The following is a 20155-nucleotide window of genomic DNA, read 5'->3' on the forward strand; positions in this document are numbered from 1 at the left end:
CGGCCAACATATACATATATGTATATATATATGTGTGTATATATGTATATATAATAGTTTAGTGGGTATTAAGAGTTGGAAAGGAGTTTCAGGGGTAGCTGAATGGGGGTGGATACATTCTTTTTATTCTTAACTTAAAAAACGTTGGGGGGCTGGGGATATGGCCTGGTGGCAAGAATGCTGGCCTGGTATACATGAAGCCCTGGGTTCGATTCCCCAGCACCACATATATAGAAAACAGCCAGAAGTAGCACTATGGCTCAAGTGGCAGAGTGCTAGCCTTGAGCAAAAAGAAGCCAGGGACAGTGCTCAGGCCCTGAGTCCAAGGCCCAGGACCGGCCAAAAAATAAAAATAAAAAAAGTTACTGCCTTCTTACCCTGAAAATAAAATTTTAAAAAAAAGTTGGACTATGGTGAAACACATAAAACAAAAAATTTGCCATTTTAACAATTTTCAAGTATATAGTTCAGTCTCTACTGTGAAATACTCACATTGTTTCATCCAATAAAACAAACCTCTACACACATTAAATAATAACGCCTCAGTTACTCCTAACTCCAGCTCCTGGCAACCAGCATTTTGCTTTCTCTCTCTCAGTCTACTTTCTGGGGCTCAGATGAGTGGAACACAATATTTGTGTTCTTGGAACTCCCTTACTTGATTTAGCATAATGTTGTAAGACACAACAGGATTTCCTTCCTTTTTAAGTCTGAAAACTATTCTCTTGTAAGTATGCTCCAGGTTTGTTTATCCATTTTTTCACTGATGGACACTTGGTGTATGTCCACCTTTTAGCTATTGTGAAGAATGTTATTATGAATATGGCCACACAGTGTTTGCTGCAGATCTTACTCAAAAGGTTTTTGATTTTATATCCAGAAGTGAGACTGCTAGGTCATGGGCTTTTTTTTAGTAAGGAAAATGTGTAGAAGTGAGTGATGATGGTTGTACAACCCAGTGAATATACTAAAAACTACTTACTTATACTTCTTCAGCACTGTGTATTAGAGAAAATAGAAAGAGGAAACTTTCAGTACCTATCTTTAATTATATTAAACCTTTACACATTCTGTGTATAGAAACAGTTCACCAGATTTTTTTAAAGACAGAGAAATAAAGCTTTCCAACTTACTTTTGGAAATGTCACAATTATTTCACATACAAGATATGCAAAAGATAGAGGGTTTGACTTTTTTTTACAATAAAAATATTTTTAAAAAATTACCCTTAGGTCCACTGTCACTGCAAAGGGAATCAATAAATTAAAAAGCAAAAAAATAAGAGAGAAAATTTGGAGAAGAAAATATCTATATCAAATCCAAACTGTTATATAAAATTAGGAAAGCTAGCAGCAATAGACAACCACTAAGGCTCATAAACCCATTTCATCACTTTTTTTTTTTAGCTATACATTTTCAACATTGTCATGACTCAAAACAGTTTTACAAAGATTTCTCAAAGTAAGAGAAATCTTACTTGTCTGATCAAAAAAGAGACATGTTTGAGTCAATTTTCAGTCTTGGTCCCAAAGCAGATATCTAATTATAAAGATTAATTGTTATATGGAATAGTATTTCTTTCCAGATACAATCTTATACACTACAGTTTTCCTCAATAATTTCTCAGAGATGATTTTAAAAGGTTGAAATACTACTAGTTGTTTCAGTTGATTTCAGATTCTTATTAGAGATTCTTTTCAAAGTCCGTCTGTTTGCAGAGGCAAAATTACGAATGGCACTTCGAAGAGTTGAGTTCCCCTCAGAGATATCAGAGGAATTGATGACTGAATGTAATGCCCGATTATATGCTGCAAATAAAGGTTTCCATAGTGATGAATAAAGTCAAATTCGAACCAACCCCCCACCCACTTTTCTATCAGTACCATTTCTCTACCCAGAATTTCACAAGTATTAACTTTATCCAGTGAATAAATATTTATCCCGTACTTACAACATGACAAGAAAATGGAAAGCAGAGATACACACACAAATTAAGTCTCAGTACAATGCTTCCAGATTCCAAGCATATACATGTCATCACAGAGTGATGTCAGAAATGAATAGAGTAACTGGGGAGTATACAAAACATTTTCAGCACTGCCATTTAAGGTGGGCACTGAAGGATTAATAGCGCTAAAGAAAAGAAGGCCTTATAACTAGGTATATATGAGGTATAAGGGATGTTCAAAAGTATGACACTTGGAAACAGTAAGTTTGGTTAGGCTAAATTATGGCCTAAGGACACAGAAAATATGCTATGCATTTTGCACTGTCATAAGAGCTTAAAGGTTTTAGAATAGGAAAATTAATGTGATATTTGTGATTTTTTTTTTTCTTGGCCAGTCCTGGGGCTTGGACTCAGGGCCTGAGCACTGTCCCTGGCTTCTTTTTGCTCAAGGATAGCACTCTGCCACTTGAGCCACAGCGCCACTTCTGGCCATTTTCTATATATGTGGTGCTGGGGAATTGAACCCAGGGCCTCATGTATACGAGACAAGCACTCTTGCCACTAGGCCATATCCCCAGCCCCGATATTTGTGATTTTAAAACAACTTATAGGACTGATAGGAACTCATTCCACACAGATGAGGAACACTAGCACTGTAAATACTGGCAGTATTTCAGTAGGTACATGAGGCCTACATGTACATACTGAACCTATGCATTCTATAAATCAGTACATGGACAATAGGAAGGACTTTTATTTGATCCTAACAGACTTCTTCTTTTGCCTCACTGTCCCAGAACTGGTTAGCAGTCCAATATAGGTGTATATTAAAATAAGTCCACTTAGGTAACATTAAAGTGTGTGGCAATCACAGGGTTCAACTAGAAGATAGAGTCCTAACTTTTGGGGTCAGTAACTCATGCCTCCTCAGTAGCTAGGATAATAGGGACTTTTCTGCCAGGACTGGCCTCAAACTGTGATCCTTGGATCTCAGCCTCCTGAGTAGCTAGGATTACAGGCCAAATAACTGTTTTGTAAAGAGATTATCAGTAAATTCACTAATTTATAGTAAAAGCACTCTGTAAATACTAAATTAACACAATCACTACTCTAATTTTTTTTAATTGCCATTAGATCCCTATTTACCTCTGTGGTTTTTGTAGAAAATACAATTGTTGGCGCAGGTGTCGGGATGGGCATCCCAAAAATCAGGACCACAACAGCATAACGGAGGTAACGTGATATTGTACAGCTTCATTTTCTCCTGGACCTGGGCTCGTAAAGCTTCTACATATCTAGAAAAAAATGTTGAGGCAAAGTGAACATGAACAGGCAAAAAGTAAGCATGAACCTCAATTTTACCAGCTTTAACTGTTAAAACTATTTCCTATCCCTGTACCGTAATTCTTCCTCTTTGCACATGGAAACAGCACTACAGAAAATGCAGTGCTATTCCTAAGTACTAGCAATCAACATATTGTCAAAGTCCTATGTCCCTAAAGGAGGAGCAACATGACGAAGTCAAGCCTCTTTCTTTTTGGTCCTGGAGCTTAAATGTAGGGCCTGGGCCTTGTCCCTGAGCTTTTATGCTCAAGGCTAGCCCTATACCACTTAAGCCTACCTTCTCTTCTGGCTTTTTTCATGGTTAACTGGAATTAAGAGTCCACAGACTTTCTTGCCCCTCTTCAGATCTCAGCCTCCTGAGTAGCTAGGATTACAGGCATGAGCCACTGGTGCCCACACAATCTTTTCACGAAATTAAGAAAAGTTCTTATAATTCTCCTCTACAGCCATCCAGAATTTCATTCAATGTGTTTCAAATTACCTTACATATTCTTTTTCTTTCTGTTGCTGTTTTTCTTTGGCTCCTTTTATTTCTTCAAGTTGTAACTGAGCTAAAAGGTCACTCATCTTCTCCTCTGAGTATGTTTCTTTTTGACATTTCATTGTCAGGATTCTCTGCTCTTCAGCAAAACGTTGTTGCTCTTTCCTTTTCTTAATTCTGAGGATAAAAATCATAACATGATGAGGAATTTCATTCAGTCGTTCTTTAAAATTAGATTCTAGATCAAATGACAAGAAATATACAAGCCAGGGAGTCAGGAAGTCAGTTTAATACCCTAAGAATATCTTCAAAAATTCCTGTTGGCTAATATGAGTTAATCTTATGGCTAGCTATAGACGTAGCTTCTCAAGGAGAAATGAGTAGTGGCTATTTAAGAGATTTTCTTTTTTTTCTTTTTGCCAGTCCTAGGCCGTGAACTCAGGGCCTGAGCACTGTCCCTGGCTTCTTTTTTGCTCAAGGCTAGCACTCTGCCACTTGAGCCACAGCGCCACTTCTGGCCATTTTCTGTATATGTGGTGCTAAGGAATCGAACCCAGGGCCTCATGTATATGATGCAAGCACTCTTGCCACTAGGCCATATCCCCAGCCCCATTAAGAGATTTTCTGTAAGAATTCTAGCACAAGAGTCCTCTCAAGTTAAAACTACTAGTAGTTACTATTTCTGCTTCTGGCCAAAATGGAGTTAACAGGAACAGATTTGCCCTCCCAACAACCAAACAAACTTAAACAAACAACAAAAAACAAAATCCCCAATCTTAAAAGTAATAATAAAAAATTAAATCAGATAAAATACAAGAAACACTGGTTTTCAAGAAAGACACTGTACATGAGCCAACAAAAGATAGTGGTCCCTGACAGATGGAACACAAAGCCAGGTCCCATAACTGTCAGATATTGTTGTCTTCAAAGTTTATAGGCAGTGGCACAGGGCAGGGGAGCTCAAGTGTAGCCTGGTGGACTCTGAATTAGAAGGAACTGCCAGTACAGAGAGGACAACTAGCACTTACATAACAGAATGCCTGAGGAGAACCCAAGACAGCATCTCCCCTAGTATACAGCAGAGAGCCATAGATAGACACATATGCAGGATAAAGAACCATTCACGATAATAAGAAACACACACACACACACACACAATTCACTTATTTATTTGTTTTACTATGGTTTGAACAGGAGTCTTACACCTGCTAGGCAGGCGTTCTTCCACCCTTTCTGCTTTACTTTTCAAATAGAGTCTTGTGTGTTTGCCTAGGCTGGCCTCGAGCATGATCCACTACTTACACTTCCTGCATAGCTGAGATGACAACAAGTACGTAGTACTGTGCTCAGCTTTATTGGTTAAGATGGAGGTCTCCTAAGCTTTTTGCACAGGCTGGTCTCAAATTATGATCTGATCTCCTGATCTCCTCATCCTGAGTAGCTAAGGATTGTAGACATGAGCTACCATACTTAGCTAAAATACAGTTTTAAGACTATAGCTGCCACAGTTATTTCTCTGATGCATCTAGGCAATGTGAATTATAAATCTCCTGGAAAGGATTCTCTATTTCAGATGCTATTAGGAACATTCATGATTCATGTGTATCTCATTAGTAAAATGCTTGCTTAGCACCTGCAAGGCCCCAAATTAAATCCACTGCTTACCAAAAAGAAAAAAAAAAAAGAACATATAAATGCATACTCTTGGGACCAACTGCTGAAAATCAACTCAAAACAAATTAGCTGTTGTTTTCTGAAGAGTAGTATGAGTGCAATTCACATTCCTTATTCCAGAAAGTATGGTCCCATGAAAATTCTAGGCTTCTACTCATTTGTGGCAGGCTATTAGACTCCAGAGGCATTAAAGCTTTCATTCTGTTAGATTAACACAGGGAAATGTCAAAAATCTAGAAGCCAATCTACAAAGGCTGAAAGATCAGGCCCTAGAAAAACAGGCAGGATATGGTAGATGTGGAACTAAATTCATCCATATTCCGGTTGCCCCCAGGAGAGAGATAAGGTTACTTTTAACAAGCGTTTTCTTTCAATTGCCCTCTCACACTTGCTAGTATTTCCTGAGCAACAATTGTAAATCTAAATTGAGTATTTCTCAAAGAGCATAAAATAGTTTTTATGGTATGAGTGAAACTCAAATGTAACATAAAGTTGTAATAGGGTAGAGGTAAGAAATCTCATTATTGCATCCTGGGCAGAGGGATATCTTTTTATGTGAGTGAATATCAAGATTTAGATAGGTTTAAGGCAGTGTACTAGGAATGTGGAAAAAGGAAAACCAGGCACATACACATATCAGAACTGACTTGGAAACATATGTTGTGCTGTTCTCTTAGAATAAGCTAGAGAATTAAAGGAAAAGATTGAATTTTTTTAAAATGTGTGTGTGCGCGCGCACATGCGCGTGCACATGCCCATGCTCATGCCAGTACTTGGGCTTTTGTCTGCCAGTCCTGGGGCTTGGGACTCAGGGCCTGAGCACTGTCCCTGGCTTCTTTTTGTTGAAAGCTAGCACTCTACCTCCTGAGCCACATCACTATTTCCAGCCTTTTCTGTTTATATGGGGCTGAGGAATCAAACTCAGGGCTTCATACATGCTAGGCAAGCACTCTACCACTAAGTCACATTCCCAGCCCCTGTCCCTCAGTTTCTTTTGCTTAAGGCTAGCACCTTTTCTAATGGTTAGAGATAAAGGTCTCACAGATTTTTCCAGCCCAGACTGGTTTAAATTTTAACTATGATCCTCAAATCTTAGTTAGCATCCTGAGAATCTAGGATTACAGGCATAAGCCATTGGCGCTTGGCTCTAAATTCAAGTTCTTTGAGAGCCTAGCACAGTGGCTCATACCTGCAGTTCTAGCTACTCAGGAGGCTGAGGTGTAAGGATCACAGTTTGAAGCCAAGTCCATGAGTCTCTTATCTCCAATAAACCAGCAAAAAGCTAGAAGTGGAGGTGTAACTAAAGTGGTAGAGTGCCAGCCTTGAGTGAAAAAAAAAAAAAAGTGAGACTGGGAAGACCCTGAGTTCAAACCCCAGAACAGGCATACACCCACAAAAAAGGAACTGATTTGTTAAGTTCAATAACTCCTGACTTTGTAAAATAAATAAATGTAATGAATCAAATTGAGATTTTCAATGAAGAAATGCAAAGAGTACAATGTATGATAACAGAATAGATATACACAAATTCATAATGAGTTAGCTCAAGTACTAAAAGAAGTAGCATAAACAATTTTATAAAAAGTTTTTGCAAGAATTATTATCTTTAGGGCTGGGGGTATGGCTCACGTGGTAGAACTCCTGCCTTGCAAGCACAAGACCTGGGTTCAAACCCTGGCTTCAAACAACAACAACAAAAAAATTATTCTCTTTACTAGTAAAAGCTAAACAAACATACAAGCATTGCTTTTCAAGGGCCTATGCCTTAGGTCTTGGTAATAGGACAATTCCTAGAAATGATGGAATCAGCTCCTTCTACTATACTCCATAGCTACTCCTCTCCTCACAAGGAAAAAGTTATCTAGACTTTTCTAATTCGACATTTCCTTATCCACTTCAAAAGAGCTTTAAGATCACTCCACCAAACAGCTCTAAATCCACAATTCATTTAGTTCATGCATTCTCACAGGAACAATAGTGCCCCTAAGGCGACAAAAGAATTTTCAGATATTATAATAGTTTGTGACCCTCCCAAAAGCCCAAGTACATTCAACAGAAACACATTATATATATGTATTAAAACTGAGGGTGGGAGGCAATTGGGAAAAAATGTTAAAAATGCTCCACAAAGGGAACAATAATGAAGGCTGGGACACACTGACGGAGCATTATTCATTCTTCTTTCAACTTGCACTCCCACTGCTAACTATTCCTTCTTTCTTGAAACTTTTCTCTCTCAGTTTCTATAACTATATATATATATATATATATATATTTTTTTTTTTTTTTTTTTTTTTTTTGGCCAGTCCTGGGACTTGGACTCAGGGCCTGAGCACTGTCCCTGGCTTCTTTTTGCTCAAGGCTAGCACTCTGCCACTTGAGTCCCAGCGCCACTTCTGGCCATTTTCTATATATGTGGTGCTGGGGAATTGAACCCAGGGCCTCATGTATACGGGGCAAGCATTCTTGCCACTAGGCCATATCCCCAGCCTATACCAATATTTTCATTGGATTTCCTTGTGTATCCCTCTGGACCATTCTTTTCTGCCTCCTTTGCAAGCTCATCTTGCAAAGTGCTAGATCCTATGCACTCTCCTCTTCTTACATTATGCTCTCTCCCCAAGACACATAGTGGATGTCCCCATCTCAGTTACCACCTACAACCATCAGCAATTCAAGAAGCTACATACAACTCCATCACAAATCATGTCCCCATGATTCAAGCCTACTTATCCTATCTGTCAATTTGACATCTCCATTGGATGCTTGTTGAAATAAACAATTCCTTTCTAAATAAGCTTCTTTTCTCTTCCAATGCCTTCAGGGTTTCTATGTAAACTTTTACTAATATACAATGGAAAGCAGAAGAAGTCAAAAATCGATATCAACACCTCTTTTTCCCTGCACAATGATGTAAATACTATTACAGTAGTTCTACTGCTTAGGCTAACAGGTATTCTGAAACCAGCATCAGATTTTCTGCAAGAGAAGTAAGAATGGAAGAGGTTGCAAATTGTTTTATGAACTTAATATATTGGATGCATGCACAAGTAAATGACAAGTAGATATCAATATTTACATTAAGTGAATCCTAAAAAACTCAGGTAAACAATATGAAAATATATTCTTAGGATATCAACAATAAAACATGAATTCTTGTCATTCAGTTCCCTTCCATATTTCATCCTTTACAAAATTAAACTAAAATAAAGACCTACAACTCAACTGGGGGCTTTGACTCCTTGAAAATCTTTCTTTCTGAGCAATCACAGAAACCTGACACTAACACTTTCAAATACAAAGAATTTTGCTTCAGAGAGGAAGAAACAGATTTACTTCAGAAGTGAAAGAGGTGCTCAGTTGGAAAAATAACTTTTTAAGGGGGTGGATGAAATCTAACACTCTGATACAACAGGACTAAGACCTAATCGAGCAGCCTAAATCTTTGCTGATCTTATTTTTCTGTTCAATTTATTTTTCTGTCTACCATACCCTGATGACTAGTGATTTCAGTCCCTTAGTGATTTCAGAAATCACAATAAATAGTAAGAATGATTACAGACTTTCCTGCTAGGGCTGGCCTTGAATCACAATCCTCAAATCTCAGCCTCCTGAGTAGCTAGGATCACAGGCATGAGCCACTGGTGACCTGCAATCTGGGACTTACTCTTAAAATTCCCATTGACAAAAATCCAGTTAGTTTACTTAAGACAGCTTTTAAAGTTGCCTTTTACTCATTGCCACCTTTGCACTATCTTATGTGACAAACCACACTATAGACTTTAAAAGGTAAGGTGATGGTGTCAAATCTAGATTTAAACCTTAATTCTTCCATCTCTAAGTGCAGACTTTATAACAGTCATACCACTTAGGTGCCACAGGGCTCATTTTCTCTTCTTTAAAAGGAAAAGAATAATCAAATCTACCTCATAAGTTACTGAAATGAATGAATGGGCTAATACCTCTAAAGCACTCAATATTACGCCTAGCACAATGTAAACGCTCAATGGATGGTAGCACTGCTACCTTGCAGGACTGCTGTATGGATAAAATGAGATGCTATCCCTGTAAAGCACTTGAAATATAGTAAACACTATATATATATACATACATATATATACACATATATACATATATAAATTAACTCACTCTCTTCTCTAAGTGTGCTACTTCACAGCCTCCTAACACTCAGTCTTATCTATTCCCAGAATGCCTCCAATGGGGCTCCTAACAGTTTTCAGGGTAAAGTCCAACAACTTCCTTCTCCTAACATACTAAGCTCTTTATGGTCTTTCTTTATTTCTTATAGCTCAAGCTTAGAAGTGTCATATTTTCTCGTGAATAGTTTTTGCAATGTTAGTTCTTTTACCTAAAACTCCTGTCCACCCTTTCCCATCCTCTTCCTATTATACCACTCCTATTAACCCTTCAGTCCAGGAAGTCTTCCTTTTCCTTCTCCTATCTCAAACCCCCCAATTCTGATTTCAAAATGTTCTCTGTGCTTCTGCATTGTTCTGTGCTTTGTTTTTCTTCTTCTAATGGCAACAGGGGCAACTAACATTTATTGAGCGTATGCTATATGCCAGATTCTTTATCAAGCACATTTACATATTAACTTACTTAATCCTCACAGAACCTTTATGACATATATGATATTATTATCCTTATTTTGCAAAGAGGAAACTCATTTTACAAAGAGTAACATAGCTTACTTCCCCCAAAGTCACACAAATGGTAGATAGTAGAGCTGGAACTTCCACAGCTCAAGTTCTTACCTACCTACTGTACTGTCTGTAACACTTAGTATTAGGTATTGTAATAATCTATTTAGTTACAGGCTTCTCCATTTCTTATTCAAATCTATCTAGTTGGTTCTTTTAAAACCAAGGTCAAGGGGCTGGGAATGTGGCTTAGAGATAGAGTGCTTGCCTAGCATGCATGAAGCCCTAGGTTCAATTCCTCAGTACCATAAAAATAGAAAAAGCTAGAAGTGGTGCTGTGGTTCAAGCAGTAGTGCAAGCTTCAGCAAAAAGAAGTCAGGAACAGTGCTCAGGCTCTGAGTTCAAGACCCAGGACTGGAAAAAAAAAGGTCAAGCCTTCTGTGTCTTATATCCCCTAAATCTAGCAAGTCTACAAATTAAAGCCAATTAGTAGAAGCTCAATAAATAGCTACTAAGTAAACAAATAAAACCAAATCATTAATTCTTATAACAACTAGTTTGAAGTGAAGTGGTTATCAACTCATGTTTCAAAGCAGAAAAAAAAGGTTATTTTAGAATGCTACTAGCATAGTTTTTGTCTCCAAGTTAAAACACATAGTCTTTTTTGTGTGTTTTTTAAATTTAATTTTATTATCAAGGAGATAAAGAGGAGCCTACAGTAACATACATAAAGTAATGAGTATATTTCTTGTTGAGCATTGCTACCCCCTCAAATCATATAATCATTTACACAATGACACAAATGATTTAGCTTCTCCAAGAAGGAAAAGGCAAAAATAACTTCTAGGTATCTGCCAATTCTCCACTAGATTTCAATTATTTTGTGCCATCTGTAAAACAGAGACTTACATATTTTTTCTGAGGTCAAGACTATAAATCCAAGAAAAGAAAAAAATTATCCAGCAGGAAATGATTAATTAAATAAAAGCCTAAAGCAAAAAAGCTTTCAAAGAAGGTCAGTAGTATTGCTAAAGAAGAAATTTCTCATTGACTGTGCCATGCCATAAGAAGATCTAGGTTAGACATAAAATATCTATTGCAGGAGCATATTAGTTCCAGCTAAATAAACTGAACAAAATAAATTTCCATTCTGTCTTAAACCCAATGAGCCTGTAAAATGTTTATGTATTGGCTCTACAGAACCGACATTTTTTAATGCAGATTGAGCCACAATTTAACTAAAAGATTAATGTCCAAAATACACAAAGAGCTCTCTGCTAGGTCAAGACACATCATCTTCATCTGGTCCAGAAGTTAACAAAAACCAAGAAGGCTTTATAGTTTAGTTGAAGCTTATTCTGTAGCTAGTTGGGCCATCTTCTTAGTGGTATGGTATCTTTTTATTATTGTAAAAAAATGAATTTCTAATGACATTTTCATGAATATATGTAAGCACTTTCATCACATCCACCCCAGTTACACTTTCCCTGTGCACTCCTGCGGGTCCCCCCTCCTACTCCCCAAAGTACCCATTCTACATTCACGTCTTTAAAAATCTACCTTATACATGGGAGAGAAAACATAACACTATGTGTCTTTCTGCATCTGGCTTATGTCTTTTAATATGTTGCCAGTCATAGGTCAGCTTCAGAGCTGCATTTACTTTAGAAGCTTCCTTTCCTTGCATAATCACAGTTGCTGCTGGCCCCAGTGAGCTATGTGATATGTGAGCTGAGAAATTCCCACTTGTTCTAGAGACTCCCCAATATGTATGGCTAGAGGAAACAAATGTCCAAGTCTAGGGGTCCCCAACAGTACATAAGAGACTGGGAAAAAAACAGTACACTGAGATCTTTGCTACAGTAGGAGAATGGAGGGAAACTGGCACTCTGTCAGCCTCAATGTTTTCAGATCCTGCCCATTAATTAAACCACCTTGTGGGAGGGAGGAGCTGGGGAAACTGCATAACCTGCTCAGAGATCTGTCTCAGACGACCCTCTCATCTGCAAGTGGTATACTATGGGTCTGAAGAGGCAGATCTGGAGGCTTAAGAACTCTTAAGTCTCTGTGGTGATCCAGAGGAAAGAGAGCTTAGCATCCCTTGCAACAGAGCACAAGCTACTGACCGCTGTGCCCTCCACAACCTTCTCAATGGGTCTGTGTCTGAAGCATGCCTTCCATAACTACCTCTCATGGCTATCTGTCACCCAGACATGAGGGAGTGGCCCAAGGCTCTCCGACTTGTAATTGTTCCTTATTTTCCCTCTTTACACCAGATAGCATCTGGTAAATAGAAAACTGAGAGCAATAGCTCTCTGAAACACTGGAATGACAAAATGCTGTCTTATCCAGTATGGGACTGCCACACAGAAAGAGTGGCACCCAATTCCATACAATGGTCTTAAGGCTTGTGCGAAATGTCAGCTATTCTGCAGCCAGGACTGCCAGGCTGTTGTCACCGATGTTGCCTGGCATACCTTGTGGTGTGGCTACAGCTTCTCCTGTCCTCCGGGGATCCAGGGTTGCGGCTCTGGGCTGTTGTTTCCTACTTGTTTCTACATTGCCTCATGTTTCTCTGTGATTTTCAGCTGTCTTCAGCTGTTTTTATTGATTATTGATGCTCTTCCTGTCTTCTCTTTAGTCTATCCTTTGTTACCCTGACTCATTCATGAAGTCACATGGAGGAAGGTTCTAATCTGCCATCTTGTCCGAGTACCTAAAATCAATTTAGAAAAAGTTTTGTGTGTACCAGTCCTGGGGCTTGAACTCACGGCTTCATGCTCTCATTTGGCTTTTTTGGTATAGCTGGCACTCCACCTTGATACACACCTCTAGTTCTGGCTTCTTAAAGGTTAGAGATAATAATCTTGTGGATTTATCTTCCCAGTATACCTTTGAACCATAATCCTCAGATCTTAGCCTCAGGATTATAGGTGTGAGCCACCAGTGCTTGGACTACTTAAAATACTTTTTAACTCTCTATATGAAGCCCAACTGGCCATCAAGATACATGGATTCAATTTTAAATATTATTCAATAAATCATTCTCTGTTGCCAACATCTCTCAGTGCAATTACTGTAATAACCTCTTATCTCTACTCTCTGCCTTGCTTTTCTTCATACTGCCAGAGATCTTTGTAAAATACAAATCAATTACTAAGACTTTTGCTTTAAAATTTTCAACAACTTTATTACAGCCCTCTGCCACTTCACTTTCACCAAAGTTTAGCCACTAACTTAAAAAAATATATTCTCAAGCATAACCAATGTCTTCAACTAAAGTACTTGGACTATCTGGCAAACTCCAGTTCATCTTATAAGACCACCAAACTTGAGTATTATCTGATTTTAAAAGCCTTAACTTTTCATCTAGATGATCCCTGCCTTGCTTTCAGCATTATAATTATCTTTTTTTTTTGTCTCCCTTCCTCATTTCTCTGTCCTTTCTTGGTGCTCATTTTACTATTCATCACCATCAACTCCAACAGTACTATCATCAAAAATAAGAACTTATTTATGTACTAGTACTAGGACATTGTCCCTTAGTTTTTTTACTCAAGGTTGGTGCTCTACCACTAAAGCAACAGCCCCATTTCTAGCCTTTTGGTAGTTAATTGGAGATAAAAGTTTCTCAGACTTATCTGTCTGGGCTGTCCTTGAACCTCAGATCTCAGTCTCTTGAGTAGGTAGACTTATAGACAGGCATTAGCCACTAGCACCTGTCTGTGAGATATGCACTTTTTATTATGACTTTAATTAAATTCCAGATACAATTTTAGGTCCTTTACATATATTTCTCCACTTAATTTTATCAACACACTGGAAACTAGGTATTATAATCCTCATATTTTATTTACAAATACTGAGACTTAAAGTTACATAGCCAATGCGTGATATATCCAAACTTAACTCCATTTTATTCTTATCCAAGCTATGAACAGCATTATCTTGTCAGATATTCATAATGCCACATATTCAAATTTTATATTCTCAGCATATAGTGCAGTGCTGGGCATGTAGCAAGTTCTTAGTAAATGGGCTTTGTTGCTGAAAAGTGAAAACAAGATAAATAGGGGCTAAGAATGTGGCCTAGTTATAGCCTGCTTGCCTAGCATGCATGAAGCCCTGGGTTCAATTCCTCAGTACCACATAAACAGAAAAGGCTGAAAGTGGTGCTGTGGCTCAAGTGGTAGCGTGGCTAGCCTTGAGCAAAAGAAGCTCAGGGACAGTGTTCAGGCCCTGAGTTCAAAGATAAAAAATAAACTCTACAGAAATGCTGTTATTTCCTTTCACTCCTATTCAGATAAATTTGGTTTTCTAATGGGGCACTCACATTCCCTTACTCCAAACACATTATCCACCTAGAAACACTGTCAATAACAAATGTTGGCAAGGATGTGGATCAATCCTCACTCATTCACACAGCAGTGGCTCATACCTATTAACCTAGCTATTCAGAAGGCTGAGATTTGAGAATCCCAGGTCAAAGCCAGCCTGGGCAGACAAATCCATGAGATTCTGCAGTTAGCCATCAACATGCATGAAAAGTGTGGCTCAAGTGTTAGAGCGCTAACCATGAGTAGAAAAGCTAGGCAAGAACAAAAGGCCTGGAGTCAGGGCCCAGTACTGCTCTCTCCTCCCTCAAAAGAACATTCACTCACCTGTGGTGGAAATAAAAAATGGGTCACTTTGCTCAATTTTACTGTGTACCTAAAACTGCTTTTAAAAAATGAAGTCTGGGGCTGGGGATTTGGCCTAGTGGCTAGAGTGCTTGCCTCGTATACATGAGGCCCTAGGTTCGATTCCCCAGCACCACATATACAGAAAATGGCCAGAAGTGGCACTGTGGCTCAAGTGGCAGAGTGCTAGCCTTGAGCAAGAAGAAGCCAGGGACAGTGCTCAGGCCCTGAGTCCAAGCCCCAGGACTGGCAAAAAAAAAAAAAAAAAAAAAAAATGAAGTCTAAGCTAAGCAGAGTAGCTCATGCTTATACACCTAGCTACTCAGGAAGTGAAGACCAAGAAGATCATGATTCTAGGCCAGCCCAGGCAGAAGCTGAAGAGACTATCTCTATCAATAAAAGTCTGGGCACAGTGGTGCATGCCTGTTATATCAGCTATTCAAGAAGGGTAAATAATGGGCTGGGAATATGGCCTAGTGGCAAGAGTGCTTGCCTCCTACACATGAAGCTCTCGGTTTGATTCCCCAGCACCACATATATGGAAAATGGCCAGAAGGGGCGCTGTGGCTCAGGTGGCAGAGTGCTAGCCTTGAGCGGGAAGAAGCCAGGGAAGGTGCTCAGGCCCTGAGTCCAAGGCCCAGCACTGGCCAAAAAAAAGAAGGGTAAATAAAAGGATGAGAGTACAGGCTAGCCACAGTATAAACCCAAGACCTTATTGGAAAAATAACTAAAACAAAGAAGACTGAGGGTATGGCTCAAGTGGTATAGAACTTGCCTACCAAATACAAGGCCCTGAGTTCAAACTGAAATGCTGCATGCATGCACACATGCATACATACATACATAAGTAAATAAATAAAATTGGTCAACTAATTTTATTAGAACAACTATTTAGTTGTTCACCATTTTCAATATACTACTCAGATCAAAAATAACTTTCCAATATGTGTCAGAAGTCAAATCATATCCAAATTCTTTTTAAGTCCTCCCTCCCTCCCCCTTCCTTCCTTTCCTCCCCTCTCTCTTTCCCTCTCTTTTTGAGAGGAAATTGAACCCAGAGCTATGAATATGCTATACCACTAAGCCAAATACCCAGTCAACACCTGATAATACCTGATAACTTCTAAGACCTAACCTCTAAACACAACTAGAAGAGAAACAAGAACTTACTTTTCAATTTTTTTCTTTTGTTCCCTTTCTCTTTTCTGTTCCTTCACTTGCTCTCGCTCAATATCCATGAAAAGTCTTCTGTATCTCAGATACTGCTTTTGACGCTAAAAGAAAGAAGTGAAAATTACTGATTTGGTTCTCAGAGAACTTCACAAGGGAAGAAGGTAATCTTATGTTGTTTTTTTGGCCAGTCATGGGGCTTGGACTCAGGGCCTGAGCACTGTCCCTGGCTTCGTTTTTGCACAAGGCTAGCATTCTGCCACTTGAGCCACAGCGCAACTTCTGGCCGTTTTCTGGATAAGTGGTGCTGGGGAATTGAACCCAGGGCTTCACGTATACGAGGCGAGCACTCTTGCCACTAGGCCATATCCCCAGCCCTGGTAATCTTATGTTATAGACAAGAACACTATATGATATGGAAATAACATGGAATTGAAACCCCTTTGTACAACTACTTAATTTTTAAAAAAAATTTGTGTGCATCTGATCATAGAAAATAATATTTATCAAAATGAACTCCAGGAAATGGAAACAAGAGGTTTATTTCTTTGTTGCTGTTTTGGTTTTGTTAGTTAATTTATGTCTTTGGGAATGTAAGGGGAGGCACAGAAATAGAGGGAGAAAGGGTAAAGAAGTACAGCAATGGTGCTTACTAGACACTATGTGGGAAATGAACTATACAACTTGTGGGTAGGAACAGGAAGGGAAAACAGAGAGAGCATGGCAAGGGGTGACACTGTCCAAAAAGAAATGTACTCATTACCTGACTTATGTAACTGCTAACCCCTCTGTATATCACTTTATAATAACAATTTAACATTTTTTAAAGGATTTTTAAAGAAGTAACATGAAACTGTCTACTTTCCCTGCCTCCCATGACTCAGGATAATAACACGTATTTTCAAACACAGACATATAAAAGACAAGCATTAATCTAGTTTTCCTTTAGTACATAGTTTCCTGTCAGTAACTCTTAAGGAAATGATTGTACTTGATACAGTAAGATATGGACCATACTTATTCCGCATTCCCAAGTAGTAAATGCCATAAAATAGGGCCATGGAAAGAATGTATGAGGAATTTTAAGAGGGAACTATAGCCCCTGCAACTTTCCAAAATTAGAATCATGCTCTATGCCTAGACTAACATGGCAGGGAGGAGAGCAGAAGAGCTGAAGTACATCACAGTATCATACTCATAAAGGGAACAAGTACAATAAAAAGCAAGTGCTACTATACTATGTGTGACCTGTTCACACCTCTGCACTTATAAATTCTTTTAAGGACACAGGGTACTCAAAGTGCTGAAGTATGCCTATAGGAATACACTAGGACAGTGTGAAGCTCTTTGGTACAATTAAAAGTCAGATTTGCAGTTTTCAATATTTGAAATGCATCAGAATCAGCAGTGATACTTTTTAAAAAGATAAATGCCCTAAACCTGTTTTCAAATAGTAGCTCAGTATATCTGGCTTGCTCTAGGCATCTGTGTTTTGAAAATTAAAAATAAGGGTCCACTTATAATTGGTGCATGGCCATTGTCAGAAATGAAACCATAAACTAAGTTGAAAGGGGAAACAAAAGGAAACTATAAATGTACATTTTCCTTCTGAATCAGCCAATTCATACTGGTTGGAGAAATTCACTTGAATCAGTGCTCTGATTTCCCATCAATGTAGCTTAAATCCAAAGAGCTTATAGAGAAGTTAAATTGCATTAGAATCTATAGTATTCGCTCTTAATGTATTCACGCACAGAAAACCACTTCTAATTTCACATGTACCACAATATTACATACCTCCTTTTTGTCTTCTTCTTGATCTACTCCAGAATGAAATGCCAGTGGAACTTGGAATTCAGTGTTCAATCCTGACTGATCCTCACCACAAACCTGTCAGAAAGTCCAGTCACACCAAGCAACAAAATTACCATGAGTTAGCCCTGTGAATCCTATTAATATCATTATTTCATCTATTAATTCTGTTTTCTTACAATCTGAGGTTAATTGGATAAACAAAAAATATATAAAATAAGAGCAAAATAAGTAAAAGGGAACAATTTCAGAAGAAATTACACTGATCACAAAAGTGAAAAAGCAAAACAAAAATAAATAAATAAACATAAGAACAAAAAAACAAACAAACAAACAAAAGTGAAAAAGCAACCCATAAAATGAGAAGACATTTGCAAAATATCTATTTGGGGGTATATTATACACACACACACACACACACACACGGGGGTATATTATACACACACACACACACACACACACACACACACACACTGCCTGTATGTAGAAAACACAAATTTCATAACTCAATAATCAAAATACAACAAGCCAATTTTTTTAAGTAGGCAAAGGCTTTAAAAAAAGCCAAAAAACACATGAAAACATACCCACCACCACTGGCTTCAGGAACCAGAAAAATACAGTGAGATAGCACTTCACACATACTTGGATAGAAGGAATTAAAAATAAAGATATGGGGGCTGGGGTTAAAGCTCTGTGACAGCATGTTTGCCTGGCAAGAGCAAGGCCCTAGGTTCAATTCTTAGTCCTGTAAATAACAAATGTTAATTAGGAAGTGGGAAATTTAAACTTTTTTACTTTCTATTAGAAATGAAAAAGGTTGCAGGCACTCTGGAAATTAATTTGTTAGCTCCTCCAAAGGCAAAACACAGAATTATCATACATCTCAGCAACTCCACTCAGATTTATACTTAAGAGAAATAAAAAGGTGTTCACAGAAAAACTTACAAATAGTCATAACATTATTTGTAACAGCCAAGAAGCAGAAATAAGCCAATTATCCATCAACTAATGAATGGATGAATAATATGTGCTACATGCATAATGGGATTATTTGTAGGAATGAAATCCTTCTACAGTTATCAGTGAACTTTGAGAACACTATACTAAGTAAAGAAGTACAAAAAGCCTTAAACTTCATTATCTCGTTTATATGAAATGATTAGATTAGGCAAACTAAGTTGAATAAGGCAATATATTCTGCTTTTTGTTTCAGCTTGAACAGGTGCCTCTTTGTAGCTTATTTAGTACCACGTTTCTTACCCTTTTCTGTTAGCAACACCACTATTTTAAATGGCTCACTGAACTGATATATTATCTACTATTCCTAAATACACAAAGGCTGTGATATCAATTGTTGATTCAATCACTGACACATATGAAAAAAAGCTTGTGATATGACAGAAAATGCATATATTAGATAAGCTTCACTCAGGCATGGGTTATAGTACTGCTAGGTGAGATCAATGTTAATGGATCTCTCTCTCTGTATGTCTCTCTGTAGTACTAGTGATCACACCTTGAGCCTTTCAAGTGAAAGAAGTAGGTGAAAGCTATATATAATGACTAACAATTTGTCTTTTAAGCAGAAATATCCATAAAATAAAGTTGTTTATTAATGATTTGACAAAAACAGTTATGGGAAAGAAAACTCTAAAGTACTATACAAGTAATAAATTCTGGCAGGCACCAGTGGCTCATTCCTATAATCCTAGCTACTCAAGAGGCTGAGATCTGAGGATCATGGTTCAAAGCCAACCCAGGCAGGAAAGTCTATGAGACTCATCTCCAATAAATCACAGAAAAAGCTGGAAGTGGCACTGTAGCTCAAGTTGTAGATTGCTAATGTTGAACAAAAGGAGCTCAGGGATAGCGCCCAGGCCTAGAGTTCAAGCCCCAAGACTGGCAAAAAGATAAAAATTAACAGTGTAACTCCCATACATTCCATCAATTCCATATCTAGGTATATATACCCAAAGGAATTTAAAGTAAAGACTAGAACAGGTATTAAGTACCTAAAGCTGGTAAACAGACTAACTCCTAGGATTACCAAGTGTGTTCACGAAAGGTGATGCCTAGGTTAGCTTGCCCCTAATAGGAACAATTATGTTTTCCACTTTTATGTTTTGTCTCACTTTCCTATGCCTCACTCCCCAAATAACTAACCAGTAAAGTCAGCCTTGCCTGAAAATAGTAAGGGAAGGCATCACAGCAATACTACTAGTCATACTAAACAGTAACATTTAGGTTTACAGGGACCAGGAACACCTGGAAAGTCTGTAGACCTGTGGACAAAATGGAAATCAGATCAAGAGAATTGATGGCTGGGCTGGGGATGGAGCTTAGAGCACTTGTTTAGCATGTGTGAAGCCCTGAGTGTAATTAA

The 20155-nt window shown here is 38.2% G+C and overlaps 1 protein-coding gene across 3 annotated transcripts in view; it reads right to left on the reverse strand.

Annotated features, from left to right (window-relative positions):
• Positions 1 to 446: 446 nt before the first annotated feature.
• Positions 447 to 20155, reverse strand: part of Ccdc15 (coiled-coil domain containing 15) — a 42353-nt gene continuing 22644 nt past the window's right edge. For all 3 annotated transcript variants that reach the window (XM_048343720.1, XM_048343721.1, XM_048343719.1), the window contains 5 exons: positions 17755 to 17847; positions 15958 to 16061; positions 3774 to 3950; positions 3095 to 3243; positions 447 to 1808 (listed from right to left, as the gene is read on the reverse strand). In XM_048343720.1, the coding sequence (XP_048199677.1) occupies positions 1636 to 1808; positions 3095 to 3243; positions 3774 to 3950; positions 15958 to 16061; positions 17755 to 17847 (696 nt within the window). In that variant the 3' untranslated portion in view covers positions 447 to 1635. The remainder of the gene's footprint in view (positions 1809 to 3094; positions 3244 to 3773; positions 3951 to 15957; positions 16062 to 17754; positions 17848 to 20155) is intronic.

The sequence above is a fragment of the Perognathus longimembris genome, chromosome 3, assembly GCF_023159225.1.
Source record: "Perognathus longimembris pacificus isolate PPM17 chromosome 3, ASM2315922v1, whole genome shotgun sequence".
Classification (NCBI taxonomy): domain Eukaryota; kingdom Metazoa; phylum Chordata; class Mammalia; order Rodentia; family Heteromyidae; genus Perognathus; species Perognathus longimembris.